The 18,292-nt window shown below is 46.8% G+C and overlaps 1 protein-coding gene across 1 annotated transcript in view; it reads left to right on the plus strand.

The window, feature by feature from the left end:
* The window catches only part of LOC141997616 (opsin-5-like), a 42,622-nt gene extending 26,767 nt beyond the window's left edge, over positions 1-15,855 (plus strand). The window contains exons 4-6 of the mRNA XM_074970023.1: positions 1,969-2,096; positions 11,582-11,910; positions 15,277-15,855. Of these exons, the coding sequence (XP_074826124.1) occupies positions 1,969-2,096; positions 11,582-11,910; positions 15,277-15,855 (1,036 nt within the window). The remainder of the gene's footprint in view (positions 1-1,968; positions 2,097-11,581; positions 11,911-15,276) is intronic.
* The last annotated feature ends 2,437 nt before the right edge of the window (positions 15,856-18,292 follow it).

The following is an 18,292-nucleotide window of genomic DNA, read 5'->3' on the forward strand; positions in this document are numbered from 1 at the left end:
GGGACTTACACCAGTGTAATTGGGAGCAGAGTTGGGCCCCAGATCTCTCCTAATAGGAATTCATACCCTGCACTGGGAACAGGGATCATTCCCAAGGGAGTGAGCCAAATATAATCAGATATGAGCCACCTCAGCAGGAAGAGCCATCCCTCGCCTCCCCTCAGCAACTCCCCCCCACCCAAGACATAGGCTAGTGCTGCTGGCCCTTCTATGGCTACCACATATGCTCCTCTCAGAGATAGTGGCTCCAATTAGTCCCCTGCACTGGCTCATGCTGCTCCCTTGTTCAGCCTCCTCTGGTTTGCCGTACAGTGCACCTCCCTTCCCCACAGCTCAGCAAGAGGTACGAGCCCAGCCATGAATCTGACCAATGCCTGGTGTTGCAGGTTGGAGTCTATCTGAATCCATGTGGCATTGTGGGAATGTATCCCCATGGGGCAGTAGGGAGAGTCACAAACGTGGTCCAAAGAAATCACATGTGGCTCATCAGCTGTAGGTCCCCTGCTCTAGAGCCTTGCAACCCTGCAGGACCTGACCATAAGTGTCAGGTTCGGTTTAGGTATGAAAACAACCTGACCCTCTCAGCCTCGGGTTGGGTCATCTCTGCTCGGGTCATCTCTGCTCACCATTCTGCTGGCCGGGGGGTAGGCGAGGTGGCTGCGTGCCCCACTCCTGCTGGCTGTCATCACCTCGCTGCTCTCTGTGTGTGCTGCAGAGCGAGCATGCTGACAAGTCACAGCACATCTCTCTGTGGTACACACAGTGTGGCACCAGCAGCACACACAGCCGCCAGCCCGACCCCACAGCCAGGAGGCAGCCAGAGACAGATCGTGGCCATGGGGCGTAGAGCGCCGGAAGCCCCCACCAGGCCCAGGTCATCCCTCAAGGACTAGGTGGCAGTGCCAACACAGGTTCAGGGCAAAGTGTTGGATTAAGGTGGAATCATTTTCAGAACTGACCTGACATCCTCCAGTTGGGTTGGGGTCGGCTGTGCTCGGGTCAGATTTGGGTCCAGGTCGGGCTTTAAAATTAGGCCCAAGCAGACCTCTACTCTGGCTCCACCGCATGGCCGGGGGCTGGTGGGACTTGTACAGTATGTACCAGCAGGTGCTGCAGCATATTAAAAATGAGCTTTGCTAAGATAAAACCTTTTAGCCATGTGCAGCGTCCTTTCAAAACTGACTTATCACCTTTCTGTTTTGAGGGAGGTAGCATGGACCAGTGGTTAGGACACAGGACTGGGAGTCAAGAGACCTGAGACTATTCCCAGCTCTGCCACTGACCTGCTGTGTGACCTGGGGCAAGTCACTTTGCCTCTCTGGGCATCAATTTCCCCATCTGTAAAATGGGGCTATTGATATTAACCATCCTCTGTAAAGATCTTTGAGGTCTGTGGCTGAAAAGTGCTATGTCAGTGCTAAACATTATTACTACTTCCTTAAAACTGACACTCAGGCAGTAATGTGCAAAGAGTGAAACTGTTTCAGTTAAATATACAGAAGGCTCTGGAGCCAGATTTTTAAAAAGCAGTACATGCAGCTTGTGTGTTCAACTGCATGCGGGTCTAGCTAATCATGGTTATTTGCATTCCCAATGACTCAGTTTGTGCTCACAGCCACGGTAATTACGTGTACCGTAGGGGCACACCCACATGCACAACTCCTTCGACAATCAGGTCCTAGGTATTTATTTCCCCATTCCGTTGCATCCACCAGCACAGCCTCCTAGAGCCCAGCTCTACCGCTTAGGTAGTTTTGCTTTCTGTGTCAAACCATGAGCTGGAGTGGTACCAAACTTCTGTAATAGGGCGTCTGGTTTGACTGGTGTCTGGTCATACCCATGTGACTTCATGAACTGCAAAAAGCAACTCAGACAAGTTCCCTCTCAACAGAATCACAAGCCTTGCGAGCTCAGCACTTGGTGTAAACGTGAAGGTTTCGATTTTACCTGATGACTTTTCCCTTCCAGATGGCTGTTTAACCATGCGATGTGCACATTCTATGCATTCTCTGGCATGTTCTTTGGCCTGTGCAGTCTTACCAGCCTGACAGTGCTAAGCACGGTTTGCTGCCTGAAGGTCTGTTATCCAGCATGTGGTAGGTGCTAGGATGTGTAACCCATGTTACTCTCTCCACTTCTGCCCTCCTGGCTATTACTTCCAGTAACCCCACTCCATCTTCCCCATTCTTTCACAACTTAGGTTAGTCATAAATCTCTTGGCAACAGCCCCCTGATAAGCTCTCCATTACGGAACATATTCATTTTAAATTACTCTCATTAACCCAAACAATAATACCATAGCTACTTGTTTTTCCTCTTCTAATTTGCATATGTAAATTAATCACCATCCCATTTACTGTTTGGCGCCATACAATCAATGCAGCAGGTCCTTGGAAGTGTGGGTGGGCGCAAGTTAAATGTATTATTTCACAGCCCCTAATCAAATAGGGCGATGTGTTAAAGCTCCAGTGTCCTTGCCATGTACCAACTGTACACACGACGGGGTGTCAGTTGAGTGATCACTGCTTCCAGAGATCTATGGACCAGCAGTTACTTTCCAAAAGCCATTTCCTAGGGGTGCCAGTGTGGTTGTTGCCCCTTTGCCCATACTTTTCTATGTGGCTTTTGGTTTTAAGGATTTCATGGATTGTCTCAGGGGCTGGCAATTTCACACCAGTCTGAGTGCTGGGCTGCAGATAAAGACAGTTATGCTGCATGTGTGAGCTCCTACCTTAGTGTTAAATACATTTGGCATGACGGACTCTGTTCTTGCACAGTGGAAATGCTGCACATCTGATTTAGGAAGTTCCCTGTTTTATGGCTCTCGGTCTAAGGGTTATTCAGATATAATCACCATCTTTTAGTTGAATGTTACCATATGGCTGGTGTTGTGCAAGACAGAAATAAAAAGAAAATCATAGCCTGGCCCCCATAATTGTTCACAGTCAAGGCAGGGTTTATCCAAACTGATCCTAATGACTAGGGCCCTACCAAATTCACGGCCATGAAAAATGCGTCATGGACCATGAAATCTGGTCTTTTATGTGCTTTTACCCTGTACTATACAGATGTCACAGGGGAGACCAGCATTTCTGAAACTGGGGGTCCTGACCCAAAAGGGAGTTGCAAGGGGGTTGCAAGGTTATTTTAGGGGGGGAGTCGCAGTATTGCCACCTACTTCTGCTCTGCCTTCAGAGCTGGGTGACCGGAGAGCAGAGGCTGTTGGCCGGGCACTTAGCTTTGAAGGCAGCGCCCTGCCAGCAGCAGTGCAGAAGTAAGGGTGGCGATACCATACCATGGCACCCTTACTTCTGCGCTGCTGCTTCGGAGCTGGATGGTCAGAGAGTGACGGCCCAGCAGCCGCCGCTCTCCAGCCACCCAGCTCTGAAGGCAGCACCGCTGCCAGCAGCAGCACAGAAGGAAAGGTGGCAATACTGCACTCCTCCCCCGCCGCCCACAACACTCCTTTTTGGGTCAGGACTCCTACAATTACAACACCATGACATTTCAGATTTAAATAGCTGAAATCATGAAATTTAAGATTTTAAAAGCCCTATGGCCGTGAAATTGACCAAAATGGACCATGAATTTGGTAGGGCCCTACTTCTCACAGATTACACTGCAGAGATAGCAAAACAAAAATGTATTCTAGGCCCAGATTTTTAGGACTGTACCTGCACAAGTTTGCATGCATTTGCACACCTAGTCTGTGCACACAATTATTGTGATTGGACATGTAAATGCTTATTGCCATTTTGGAGGATGATTATTAACTGTGGACCCAAATTAGGTGCCCAGATGAGCACTCATAATTCTGAACGTCTGGGCCTTCCTCCCCCCCCCTAATAGAGTGAACTCATAGACCTTTTGTTTCATGTATTCCGATGTGAAACATGGAGGTTAGCTTTCTTGGGGCTTTCCTACTTTGGAGAGTGCCTCCACTTAAAAGAGAGGGAGTTAGCAACAGAACATTTTCCATGAAGGGCCCTCAGTCTGAAACAGCTCGGGTCAATTGACCTTCAGGGCACAATACAGGGCATATGCATTTATCGAGAGCCCAGTTCCAATGCGTTATTTACATGGAGTAGTACCTGACTCCAAGTGGTCTCTCAGAAATCAGTGGAAGCACTTGCAGTGTCAGAGACTAGCCCATGTGAGTAAGGCTGGCAGAATCATATGTTAGAAGATAGGGACTTGTTAGGGGCTAAGATGGGTGAGGGGGTGGGAAGTTTGGGGGGCTGCTGGGATCATTAGCTGTTCATTTGCAGTTGATTGTTAGAAAGGCTATTTTCCACAGAGGGAAAGGCTCATGCTACAGCATCTGCCCAGGAACCAGCACTGCTCCTACATACAGCCAGGGCAACGAGCCCTGGGGCACCGATAAAAAGACAGCCGAATGCTGCAAAAACTACTTGAATCTTTTCTGGCAAAGTGGTGTGCTTTAGCTAATGCCAAGGAAACAGCTTCCATGTCAGGGCCAGGAAACACTAGGGAGTCAGAGCTGTTTTCATAATCACATGAGTGGGAAGCCTGGGAGACTTCCCACCCACAAATTAAGGTTGGATGGCAGATGGAGTCATTGTGGGTAACATTCACCCTCCGTACTACTTAAACCCCACAGTGGGGTCACTTATGGGGGCCTCAGGAAGACCAGCTGCCTATGGGAGCCTTTGAATCCTCTGTGTGCTACGGAGAGAGGCTCCCTGCCTGCTCCAGAAGGCCAGTGCAGTGGGCAGTTGAGGAAGGCTGAAGGATGAGCCACTGGATCCACAACTGGACAAATGCAGGGGCCAGGAACATCCCACCCCCAACAGGAGGGTTTGAGACGGGCTCTAGAACAGCCAACGAGAGTTAGCGGCTGCACAGAGGCTGCAGATTGGGCTGACTTCCATTCAGCCTTTGGGCAGGGAGGGGTGAGTTTCACAATGTAGGACAATAACCTGCCCAGGCTTCATCCCAGTGGGAACATTACTCCCCGAGGGTTGTATTTTAAGTACATTGCATCATGAAGCATAATCTGAGTAAACTAGAGCCTATATCTTTATACATAGGCACACAGTAGTGAGCGTATGCCAGACTCATGCAGGTGTGGCATGAAACTGTGTCTCTAAACAGTTCTGGAGACAATTAAGACAGGCTGATTAGAACACCTGCAGCCAATCAAGAAGCTGCTAGAATCAATTAAGGCAGGCTAATCTGGGCACCTGGGTTTAAAAAGGAGCTCACTTCAGTTTGTGATGCATGTGAGGAGCTAGGAGCAGGAGGCACTAGGAGCTGAGAGTGAGAACGTGTAGTGTTGGAGGACTGAGGAGTATAAGCATTATCAGACACCAGGAGGAAGGTCCTGTGGTGAGGATAAAGAAGGTGTTGGGAGGAGGCCATGGGGAAGTAGCCCAGGGAGTTGTAGCTGTCGCACAGCTGTTCCAGGAGGCACTCTAGACAGCTGCATTCCACAGGGCCCTGGGCTGGAACCCGGAGCCGAGGGCGGGCCCGGGTTCCCCCCAAACCTCCCAACTCCTGGTCAGACACAGGAGGAGTTTACCTGGACTGTGGGTTCACAAAAATGTCCAAACTGAGGGCTGCTGTGAAGCTCCGAGGCAAGCAAATCCACCAATAAGCGCAAGACCCACCAAGGTAGAGGAGGAACTTTATCACAATGTATAACACTAGGAAATAATTAACACTGTGGGGCCAAATTTGCCATGGGGCCACTCCCTTTTGCAGCACAATTTTCACCTGCATTATTTTTGCCTGGACATTAGTTGTAGATGCTAATCTGAGTGCTTGCAACACACCAAATTTGGGTGTGAATCAGGCAGTTAAAGAGACATGTACTTAGATTTGCACCTGCTGTTCATTGTCTGGGTACAAATTGCACCCACAAAAGAAGAGCTGAGGGCCAGACACCTCTCTGTAAATGTACCCCATGTTTTTATATTGTCCTGGAGGGATTACTTGCATTTTCTCATTTAGACTGCTGAACTTGCCAACCAATGTATCTTCACAGAATTTGGATTACAAACAAATATAAAAATAGAAACCAACAATATTAACTTGATTTGCAGACAAATTCTCCAAGACAAGTTCTCCAATAAATTCCCCCTGCAGCAGCCCAGGATGGATACTGAGTGGGAAGGACACAAGTAGCTGGATTTCAGTCACTCGTTGCAGTGGCATCCATCTTCTGGCTGAGTTTGGTAGATTGGTGATTTATACACACACTAACGTCTTTCTGAAGTGGTGTGCCTGGGGAAGGGAAGTCCAGGTCAGCCTACAACGCAGCATCTCAAAGGAGGCCATGATGCTGGGTAATTAGGGCCTGATCTTGCGCCATTGTAGTCAAGGGGAGTTCTGACATTGACTCCAGTAAGCAGGCTAGAGCCCTTTGGGGAGCTGTATGCTTAGCAGAACATGCCATGTACCTTGTAGGAATCCAGATACAGCTAAGTGACTAAACTGATGTCCTGCTTGGTAACAACTAAGTACCTGAAGAACAGACGGGGATAGTGAGCTTCTGCAGCCCCTGAGCCTTAAACCACCAGCGGCAGCTGCCTTTGCCCCGCTCGGGAGCACATACCTCCAGACAGGTTGGAAATGTGCCTTCTGTTCTAGCAGACATGTTTGGCATTTCCCCTCTCAATCTTTTTCTTTTCTACACTCGCTCATCCCAGCCACACAGTGGGAGGAAGCAGCACCAAAAGAAGAGAAGCAAATTTTAAATTCTGCAGGAAAAAAACAAAACAAACAAAAAACCCACAAAACCTCCTATAGAACTTTGCTTGGCAAATGCCACCAGTGGCCACATTCTCTGACTTGAGTGGCACAAGGCACCTGCCAAATTCACACTTTTGCAGACCCCAGTGGTGTGATGGCACATACACAAATACTGACAGGAGGAGTTATCCAATTTCCATGTGCAAAATGCCCATTCACATGCAAGGAAGGTACATCTCATGTTTCTGAAGTCTCACCTTCTGCGATCTCTTTGGAGAACCTAGCCCTTAGTGGTAAGGAAAGTGGTAGCTAGAGCAGGGACGCCTGGGTTCTAGTCCCATTTCTGCCAATGACTCCCTGTGTTACATTGGCAGAAGTTGTTTGATTGTTTGTGCTTCTGCCAGCTGTATAATGGAGATAATAAATAGTGACCTACCATTTAGGGATTTGCAATAATTAATTGCTTGTATGTAAAGTACTTTGAAAGAAATGAAGGACACAAGAGAAATGCCACTGTTACTTAGCATATTACTAGATGAAAGTCAGAGCCAAGCTTTCAGCTGATTTCTCATTAATACTTCTGTCAAATTTGTGGTGCCTCCATTCTTCACAATGCAAACCCCTGCTTTGCCGCAGCTGTGCGGGGACACATTGACTTGCTTGCATGCTTTTGCAGATGCATGACTGGCAGCCACAAAGCAGATTGTCCCTACAGGCTAACAGTCCAATTCATAGAGATAGCATTGGAAGGAAGTCACATCAGTTAAAGCAGCCAACTCAAAGCTTATGGGATCACTTTGTATAACTGCAGAAATTATCACAAAAAGTGGGGGAAAAAGATAAAGATTAAATTTGGGCATTAAAAAGCAGCCAGGTACCAGCATCTTTTCCCTCTGTAATTTCTGTTTCTGCTCTCTAGATTATTACTGCACTTGGTTGTGTGGCTTCTTAAGCTTATCTTCCTGTAATGCACTTGTGCATTTTCCACTAGGAAATGTCTAATCTCAGCATATTTTTAATTGCTTAGTTTCAAAGAAAAGTTATTCTAACATATGTCTGAAGATTTAGCTTTTTAAATTAAGCCCTTAGAAGATCAGAGAGTTTAGGATTTAAGGGAGGGGGAGGAAACTCAGAGAAAAACCCAACTCATGTTTCATCAACTGGCTTTTCTGAAGTAAACTCTGATAACACTGATTTAAACTTAAAACAAAAGCTCTGATCTTTCTTCATTTCCAGATGCAAATCCCCCCAGGCGCCTCCCCCAAGCTCTTATTTTCATCAAGGTTTAGGACATCTGTAGCTTACTTAGCATTTCACCTCCAGAATTTTAGGGAATCATAGAAACTGGAGCTGAAAAATTTCCATCAAAGCCATCTTCCCTGGAACCAGTACAGGACAGAACTTGCAGGACTGCCCCTCAGCTTATTCTTCAGCACTCTGGCCCCTATTACTAGCCTTTATATTGTAGGGCACTTGTCATACAGAGATATAGATATATCTAGCGGGCACTATACAGATGGTTAGGTAGTCACAGTTCCTGCGCTAAAGAGCGTACACACTCAATATGCAGTGAACTTACTACACTTTCAAAGCGTACCATAGAGTATGCTTTAACTGCAGAGCTACTACGCTTGAAGGGTTTGTGTGGTGTGTATGCAGGTCATTTCAATTAACTCAACCCCAAATTAGTGCATAGTAAACCCCACCTCCTTCCCCTGTGTAGACAATCTTTAGAAGGCAAGGAGTGAGGGAAAGGGAATATTACAAAGTAGAATTGCCTGGTCCAGTTTTAGCTATCCAAATGCTGATGCTCCCTGTATCTTGCATGTGAGACTATTGCCAGTGAAGTAGATCTCACTCTTGCGTATTTCTCCTGTTATTCAGGCGAAACAGGCTTTACCTCAATTTCCCCTGGTTACGTGGATCATCTCACCATGAATTCCATGAGCACCTGCATGGAAGAGGAAGGCCAGGATTTCTAGCTATTACAGTCAGTCAGGGTTTTACCACTCACTGGGGCAAGTCATTCCACCTCCTTCTGGGCCTCGTTTTCCCTGCCTGTCTGATGGGGATAAGAGTACATGTACACTGCTGTGCTTAATTTGTGCCAGGGCTGAGCCACGGCACCTCTGGGCTTGGCTCATCACTTATGAAAGTAAAAAAAAAAATTTGTTTGAGACCCAGCACCTTTTTCATTACAAAGTAAGCCCTGGTGTACTGCCCTGCCCAGCGGCTTGGTGAGGCTTCATTAGTTACTGTTTGTTAAGTTCTCCAAGGTCCTCAGCTCCATGCAGATTGTTGTTCTCCATTCCAGTGTTTCTCTGCTAAGCCAAGGCTGATTTCTTCAGCTCAGGGGTGCCATGCTGTGCAGTGTTCACGGTGACATCCTCCTGGTTGGACACAGGTCAGACTGGTGAATGGCAGGCTGCATGCCCAGAGTTTTCTACACTGGCAGAGTTCCCTGTAACAATCATCTCCTCTCACTGAAAGGAACTACAGTGAAGTGGAAAAGGTTCGTTTCCCAGCAACCAACTAATTGACAGCTTATTGTTCTATCTGATATGGAGTTACACCAGGGGTGACTTTAACCCACTGGATATAGAATAATGTGCCTTCATACCGAGAGGACTTCAAGCCTACATTTCCAAAAGGCCACCTGATTTGTACCAGAAGTTGATAGGACTGCTCTGGGATAGCTCTTGTCCTACCTTATAGGATATTCAGAGAGAATGGTGATAGGCAAATCCTCCTCCCCTTCAGACCAAGGACCTGTGGAGTCCCATAAAGCTCAGTCCTCCTTCTCCAACTCTTTCGAGACTTATGGGGAACTATGAAATGCCATGGCCTCAAATGCCAACAGCACAGAGGACAGCATCTATATATCATCACAAATAGCCTCATCTCCCTCTGCCTGGCTGAAGAAGAAACCAAGCACAACGCAGTTGATGCTGGGAGAAGACGGAAACACTTTGGAGACCTACCAATTATCACCTTGCCCTGCATCAAAGGTCTCTGCTGAAGATGGTGACATCAGCCCTCCTGGACTCCTTGCTGCTGATGAGCACATGCCACACTGTGATCACAGACATTGTTCTCTTTCATTTGTGACGAGCCAGAAAATGAGCCACTTCAGCTTGGCAAAGAGACCTGCCTGCAGAGATCAAGGCCCTCTGACCCTCCAGGCTGGGCTCCCTGCCTCTCACTGGATCTAGATATGAAGACTCCAACATCAGGAAAGCATCAGTAACTCCAGAATGCAGCAGCCTTCTCCTCAGCAACTCCAATCACCAGGAGCACTTCATTCTCCCCAACTCCTGATGCGCTGCTCACTACCCTGGCTCCCTGTGGAACACGGCATCAAATTCGAGGTCTCAGAGCTAAGCTTCAAGGCCTTTGAGGGGATCGTCCTGAGACGTCACAGGGAGAGGCACCCTCTGAATAACACCTCCCTCACAGCTGCTTTTCCTCAGGAAGAAAGGAGCTGCCAGCCTCCAGTGGAGCTTGCGGAAGCAGGGCTTTCCCGGCAACAGGGCCAAGGCTCTGGCACGCCTTACTGGGGAAGACCATAGGTCTCATGCTTCGAGCCCAGAGAGACAGAATGATGCAATTGTGCATGCAGTGACCATAACTGGGCGCACGTTCATGGTAACTTTATGCCTGTTGAGGCATGTAATTACGGAAAATGCAGGCCTAAGCAACATGAGCCCAAAAGCTCCATATTTTTGGTGTCTACCTTTAACAACTAACTCCGATAGCTAGGACACCCGTCACCTGAGACTCAGACCCAAATTAAAGTCAAGTCAAATGTTAAATACTGTCTTGCGTGCAGTAATGTATGAAAATGCCCAATCCAGCCTGTTCTAGGTGTATAGACACATGCAAAATCAGCCTTCAGTGCACATATGTATTGGATTCCCATTCTGATCATTGCCCATGGCAGATACAAGGAAAACACTGCCTTTTGGATTACAGCCAACATTGCTAGAATATTACTTTGGAAGGTGGGGGACATCATCTGCTGCTGATGCATCCATACAGTGACTACTATCAAAACAAATGGAAGTGACTGGTATATACCAAAAAAAGGATATACTCCTTGAGACTGGAGCTGTCCATCAGCACTGACATTAAGGGACACATTCAATTGGCTTCTGAAAGTATTTGCAGGTGCAGCCATGCATGTGTGTAAATACAAAGTTTCATGTGCAGAGATGCAGACTATTTACTGTCCATCAAATAGTGCATTTCCAGAAGCCCTTTGAAAATGCAGTCCTGAGCCCATGTAATGTAAATTGTAAAGCTTTGTCAAAAACCTTGGAGAGGCTGCCAACACTTTCTTACACAATTCCTCTGAAAGTAAAAACTGAGGACAATAGTTATTCAAGTAACACTACTAACTGAAGCTGAGAAGAGTGGGGGAGGGGGAAGATCTCTGCTAAGGGCAGTTGGGTTTGTAAAAAAATCTCATCAGTCCAAAAGAGCATTTGCTACCTGCAGGGAAAGCAGCATGCATCAGGGGACAAGCCCAGGGCTGGGGAGCAGGAGACATGTTCTCTTCTTAGCTCTGCTTCTTGTCTGTGACCTTGGGCAGGTCACTTAGCCTGTCTGTGGTGCCTCAGTTTCACTATCTTTAAATTGGGGGATGAGAACACTGATCTGCCTTTCCAAGTTTGCTCTGCAAAACCAGAACTAAGGAGCGGGGTTTATATGTGGGTCCTATTTCATCTCAATGCCCTACATTTGGGGTTGGCTCAGATAAATAGCTCCAGATTATGGCCCTTTTCTGAAAGCCAACCCCTTAGAACTGAGGAAACTCAGCCCTTTTCTTTGGAAACCTACCAACAGCTGTCATTTCTCTCTTTTGCAGGCAATAAGTTCTCTCCCACACACGCTGGTGTCCTGTTACTGTGTGTCTGGGCATATGCCCTGGTCTTTGCCGTAGCTCCTCTAGCCAACTGGGGCAGTTACGGACCAGAGCCCTACGGGACAGCCTGCTGCCTAAAGTGGAAAGCTTCAACCAGGGAGGCAATGATCTATATTGTGGCCCTCTTCATCTTCTGTTACCTCTTCCCCTGCCTTCTGATCCTCATCTCCTACTCGCTCATCCTTTGGACAGTGAAAGTGTCCCGAAGAGCCGTGAAGCAGCACATGTCACTACAGAGCAAAGCCAACAGCGTGCACAGCTTGATTGTAAAGGTAGGGCAATGGGGCGTGTGTGCAGCAATGAAAGCAAAGGGGCTTTGCTGGGAAATCTCCCACCACACACGGGGAAAGTCTTACTAAGAGGATACAGCATGGACTGGAATGCAGGACCCCTGGGCTCTGCTCCCAGCTCAGCCAGAGATTTCCTCCGTGACCTCAGGAAGGCCAACTCCCCTCTCTGTGCCTCAATTTCCCTGTCTGTAAAATGGGGATAATGATACTCATCCACCTTTGTGGCGCTCCTTAAGATCCTTGCATGCAAAGTGCTAAGTATGATCAATTATTGAAAACAAAAAATAACTGGAAAAAATAATCTGATTTGAGCCCGCTAAACTATTAGGAAAGTTCAGGCTCTGAGCCAGTTTGCTGCAGAATTCAGCAGCTTGAGCCTAGCTTCTAAGACAAGCTAAAACATCATACACTTTGTCTCTATCTCTTCTCCATTTGCCACTTACCAGGGTAGTGCCTGACACATGTCTTGTGGGAGCTGGATGATCTTGCAGGGGAAAGGACTCAATGATCTCTCACTCTTATAGTCTTCTAGTGCAGCTGGAACTCCTGCCCAGCTCATTGGCTGAAGACAGTGTGGCATTACACAGGATTTTCTTTACTGCATCAGGTCACTAGTACTTCAAGTCCAGCATTCTGCCTCTGCCAGTGGCCAATACCTCATGCTTTAGAGCCGTGGTTCTCAACCTGGCTTATGGCACACGGCTGCAACCCATGTGACATTCACAGGGCCACACAGGTAGTATGCATATTGTGTGGAAGTGGCTCACAATGGTAAATAGGTTGAGCTGCACTGCCCTCCTCTCCTCCATGCTGCTGGCCAATTGATCACATGTGCCTTTCTTTCCTAACACCAGCAGGGATCAGCTGATGCCAGAAGTATGAGGGTTCATTACCCTTTCCTGAGGAATTAATTGCTCTGTCAGCTGAGATGCCCTGAACACTGCCCAGGATTTGAAGGCCAGATTCTCAAACAAGCTAGGCATGCAAATATATGCCTAATATGCATGCACATGGCTAACTAGTTACATTAGGTCCACAGTTATCCAGTTTGATTGCACAGCTACAGTAAATGCACACACATCTGAGGCTTGCAGTTGCTGAGTCACTGGAAGATCTGGCCCAAGCATATCTAGGCAAACTCAGTAGAAGACTAAGAATTCTGAAGCCACTTGCACCTCCCTAGAAATAGGCCCAAACCAAAAGCCAGATGCTATGTCCTCAAATTTTGGGTGAAATTTGGATCTGAACCTGGCTCCAAATTTTGAAGCTGTGTCCTATTTCTGTTCCTCTCCAAAAGGAAAAAAATATGTACACTATTATCCAAATACCCCTTAACACTCTGGCAGTCAAGATACACAATGGAGGGGTGGGAAAGCGTGGCTGATAAATAACTAACTGAGAACATGAAAATAGGAAGGGAAAAGACGGTTGTTGCCATTTCCCTGCATAGTGACACATGAAAGAAACACACAGGATCATGACTGAAGAAAAAATTCTTATCAGATCAGCAACAAATGATCTTGTCTGAAACTATTCCATCCCTCCCCCACATTCCCCAGGCACAAACCATTAAAACAAAGGGAAGTGCAGGCTGAAAATATGACCCCGCCTCCCTTCCGTATCTCAAAATCTGAGCATCTCCTGACTATCTAGCAGCAGAATGGACTGTTCCCAGAGCTGCCTTGATTTGTTGGCAAACACATTCTCCTTTTATTACAGAGGAGCTTGGAACCAGGATGGCAAAGCCACCTTCACCAGTGATAGATGAAGGCAGCGTCCTGGAGGCAATATACAAACATGTTAGGGTCTTGCTCACTCAATAGAATACTGGTTTGTTTGGAATTCTGAGTCAAGCATTTGAACGAATCCACGAGTCCATATTTCTTTGCACCTAAAATAATGAGACTCCTTGAAGGCTTCTGAAAAGTAGAAGTATTTACCAAGCCAGATTAATTCTCCAGGTGTTTATATTTGTGCTGCTAGTAATACATCCCTCCTCCACCTCCTTATTTAAAGCCATCAGATGGATTTGTTTTCATATTAAATTACATTGAAAATAATAAAAAATGCTGCCTTCATGACTCACTGTTCCCCAGTCTACAAGCTAATACTGTAATTTACCAGGGGGTGGGGGAGAAGTCTGTCAAAAGAATTGATACCTTTTTTAAAGGAAGAAAATGTGATTCTCTAACAGACTCAAATGTGCATGTGGTATTGGAGGAAGGATGGACTTGGGGTGAAACCACCGGACCAACACTCAGCTCCTAGCCCTGCCACTAACTTTTGTTTGTTTGTGCCTTTGTTTCTCATCTGTAAAATGCAGGAAATAATGCCCCTTCCTCCTCCCCATTTGTTTGCGGTCTCTCGATGATACATTCTTTGGGATAGGGACCGTCTCTCTGCACAACAGGGCCCTGTTCCAGTTAAGGCTTTTTGGTGCGACTGTAATACAATAATGCTTCTCAATCCCAAAGAGCTTATTATGTTCAGCCTACTTGTGCTTTTTGCTTTCACATCTCATCATGATAAGGAAAGTCTCAGCATTCTTAACCTTTCCCCACCAAGCATCCTATGCAATGAACAGAATGATATGGTTGAAGCAACTAATGTATCTGAGCTGTAACATGCTGACTTGCAATTTAATCATTTACATATGAACCTTCCTGCACGTCCAAGCATATCACAGCTTTTTAGATCATAGCTATTTAAATAAACAGAGGAGTAGGGCTCTCAAACTGTGTTCAAAATACCACTCCAACTGACATCCATCCCAACATACAGCTAGGGTTAAGACTTCGTAGCAGGAGAAGGCAGACAGGGGATCTCTCACACACACCACCTGGTTTCTTTTCAGCACCACAGTCTCTCTCAAGAACTATTTCCTGCAGTTAGGTCTCCTGACCACACAAACATATCTAGTGCGGATGGTCTGTTGGCAACTGGGAGGGAATATTGAAAAACAGAGACCCATCTAACTATTGTGCCAGGGGTCCGTGGCATCACTTCTCCCCTGAGACACATTGCTGCAGATGGGATAGCAGCCAAAATGCTCACTGCAAAGCTAGGAGCTGTCTTTATTACTATTCTTTGTACACATGTGTATGCTACAGAGGAGCTGTTGAGGAAAAGTTTGATCTGGAAGGGTTGAGCCAGAGGGCTGACTCTGGCCATTAGGGGCCATGGCTGAACGGTTTGGGGTTAGGTTCAAAGTGTAACCTCCCATCCTCTCAAAGCTTAGAGATGCTTGGCCTTGGGATTTTGGCATAGGCCTGTGTGCACTTCAGGAGGGTTGTGGCGGGGGGGGGGGCACTATGCTTCATACCATAGTCATTTCCTTTTCTCTTCCAGCTAAGCATTGCTGTGTGCATTGGATTTCTGGCTGCCTGGACCCCATATGCAATTGTTGCCATGTGGGCAGCCTTTGGAGATGCCAACCAGGTGCCAGTTCTGGCCTTTGCACTCTCTGCTGTTTTTGCCAAGTCCTCGACGACCTACAACCCTCTGGTCTATCTGCTCTTCAAACCAAACTTCCAGAAGTTCCTCTCCAAAGACCTGTCCCTGCTGCAGGCTATCTGTGCTGTCATCTGCTGCAGCCACCAGAGTGTTGTCACGCTCCAGTCTTTCCAGACCAGAGAGGGCAGAACCTCTGCCAGGCTCTCCACAGCCTTCCCTGAGTCCCCTGGGGCTTGCAGGAACTGCAATGACACTTTTGAGTGTTTCAGTAACTATCCTAGGTGCTATAAGCTCACCCAGCAGCCCGACCCTACAGCCAGGCCCAATCCCCTGGCAGACGGGCCTGCTTGCCAGCCGGCTCTAAAAAGGACCGTGCAGGTCATGGTGCTTGTTACAAGGAAGAAGTCGGGAATGGGGACTACAAGTGTGGCAGGAAACGTTCTGCCTTCAGATCTTGTGAAAGATCTTATCTGAGCATCCAGAGAGGCCAGGAGCTCCTGAGCAGGGCTAGGTCTCCCCCATCCTAGACAGCAGGGAATATTTTAGCCTCATATAAAAAAAAATCTGTTTATATGTCTGGTGGGTCCTAACCTGCAAGACACCCTTTATGCGATACAGAAAACTGTACACCAGCCTTCCATTTTTGCTGTTGCAATTTTGGGCCCACAATTTGTCCCTGCAAAAATGGACACTGGTGTCTGAAAATCTGACTATATATTACAATTATGGATGTTTCCCCTGAAATATGCGCCTCAGGGCCCTTTATCTTTGGTTTTCCATATTCTGGTGCTTTGATGGCCAAGCATTAACTTTATTCTCTTGAGAAGTATTGTCTAGCATGCAGGGCTGGGAGCTAGAAAGTCCTGAGTTCTGATCCCAGCTCAGATACAGATTCCTGTAGCCTTTTACAACCAAGTCACTTAATCATGTCAGTATTCCCACTGATCTACCCCACATGGGATTGTGAAGATTAAGTAGTTAATGTTTGCAAAGTGCTTTGACTCTAAAGAGACCTATATAAGCACTAAGTATTATATTAAATCTTGAGACATCACTCTGTGCTTATGTCATATTACCCAATTCTCTCACATTAATGCAAACCACCACCATTAATATAAAATAAAGTCCTGTCCTACAGATAAGGATTTGGGTCGACAATGATCCTATTCAACTAATACAGATTTCGTATGCTGCTCCCCACAATGTGAACAGCGAGACTGCAACTGCATGACATCCATTTAGATGGATTTGCAGTGACGCAAGACTGGGCTTTATTGTCCATTTAGCTTTTTAAACATGTAGGCAAAACATTCCTAGGGGAGGGGACTGGGGTAGAGGAGAGCAGAGTAGTTATCAAATGGTCTGATCCAAAGCCCATTGAAGTTGATGGAAAAAAATCATGATTACGTGCTGAACTCTGTCACAGGGCAGCTTACAAGGCAGAAAAAGATGGAAGCGAGAAGCCCGTGCACCAATCGGGTCAGCTCGCATTGTTTCCAGAACTCCACCTTCTAATGGCAAAACTGAGAGAGTGTGCACAAATACGACACATTTCTATATGTACTCCTGCATAAGCACTGCAAGGAATGCAGTTTACTAGAACATTTGGATAAATAAGGGAATCCCAAAACAAGAATATCCTTCTGTGACAGAAGGAAAGACTGCTACGTCCTGGATATATACAAAAGGATCGAACGCCAGAAATGCCATGTCCAAGAGAACCCAGACTGGAGAAAGAGTGGATACATGGAAGACACAAAGAGATGCCCAATATCTTTACTATAGAGTTGGCTATTGGAATTACATATCCCAAACCATAAAACAAACTGGGGAAATGAAAGAAATACAACACCCTCAGGAAAAACTATCTTCAGCACATGGAACACTAGCTACCATGTTGTACAATATGCAAAATATATTTCTGAGATCCTGTAGAAACTCTGTGGGTTACCAGGAACACTAATCAAATGAGGAGTGAGAGAAAATACACACTGGAAATGGAGCAGACAGCCAGGTAACTCATACACATTCTGGATGCACTGAAACCAATGCATCTTAGAAGAAGTTACTGGCTAAGAAAAATGTCCACCCTAAATACAGGGTGGGGGGGAAGAAAATGCCTGCCCACAGTTGCTCCAGCCTTGCAGTGGTCCAACTCATCTTGTGACTCAGCCCTCCAGCCAGACCACTTTTCATCCCGCCCCTTCGAGGATAACAAAATCCAACAAACAATAATCTCATGGCCTCAAGATGAGTCTTTGGCCCAAGTCTGGACTCATTAGTATTACCATCACCCCCAGTCTCTGGGGCCTTCAACCAGTTTTTCCAGTGGCTGGTAGGGAAACCCAGGCTTTCCCTCTGTTCTAGGTTCCAAGCCAGGGACCTTGTATTAAGCAGGCAAGGTCTGTCTACTCAGGCCCTCTGCTTCTTCCTACCTCAGCTATCTGCAGGCCCCCCTAATAGCCCCTTCTTGGACTCATCATGTAGCAACATTGCTCACACCTACTCCAAGGGCTCAGGCTTCACCTGTCCTTCAGGGCTGTGGTTTGCAGGATTCCCTTTAGAGTTCTCTAAAGGATCCCAAGCCAACCATATAAACTTAAACCACCTCTGCCCCCACTGGACTTGAGCTTCAGTCCTTTAGAAATCCTCCCTGATACTCTGCTCTTCAGCTGAACACCAGCTCCTCAGGGCTGCCTCCCTGGAGTCATATCCCCCTTTTGAAATCCACCATGGGTGCTAACTCCCTCCTATTCCCTCTCCCTTATTTTCTACCAGAGCAATCTCAGAGAGCAAGAGCACACAGGATCCTCTGTGACTGAGCTTTCTATGTCCTTTTAAGGAACACCTGACTCATCTTCAGGTGGATCTGCTAATTGATCTACTTACCACCCCTACAGGTGCCAGTAGA

This window comes from Natator depressus, chromosome 13 (genome assembly GCF_965152275.1).
Source record: "Natator depressus isolate rNatDep1 chromosome 13, rNatDep2.hap1, whole genome shotgun sequence".
Classification (NCBI taxonomy): Eukaryota; Metazoa; Chordata; order Testudines; family Cheloniidae; genus Natator; species Natator depressus.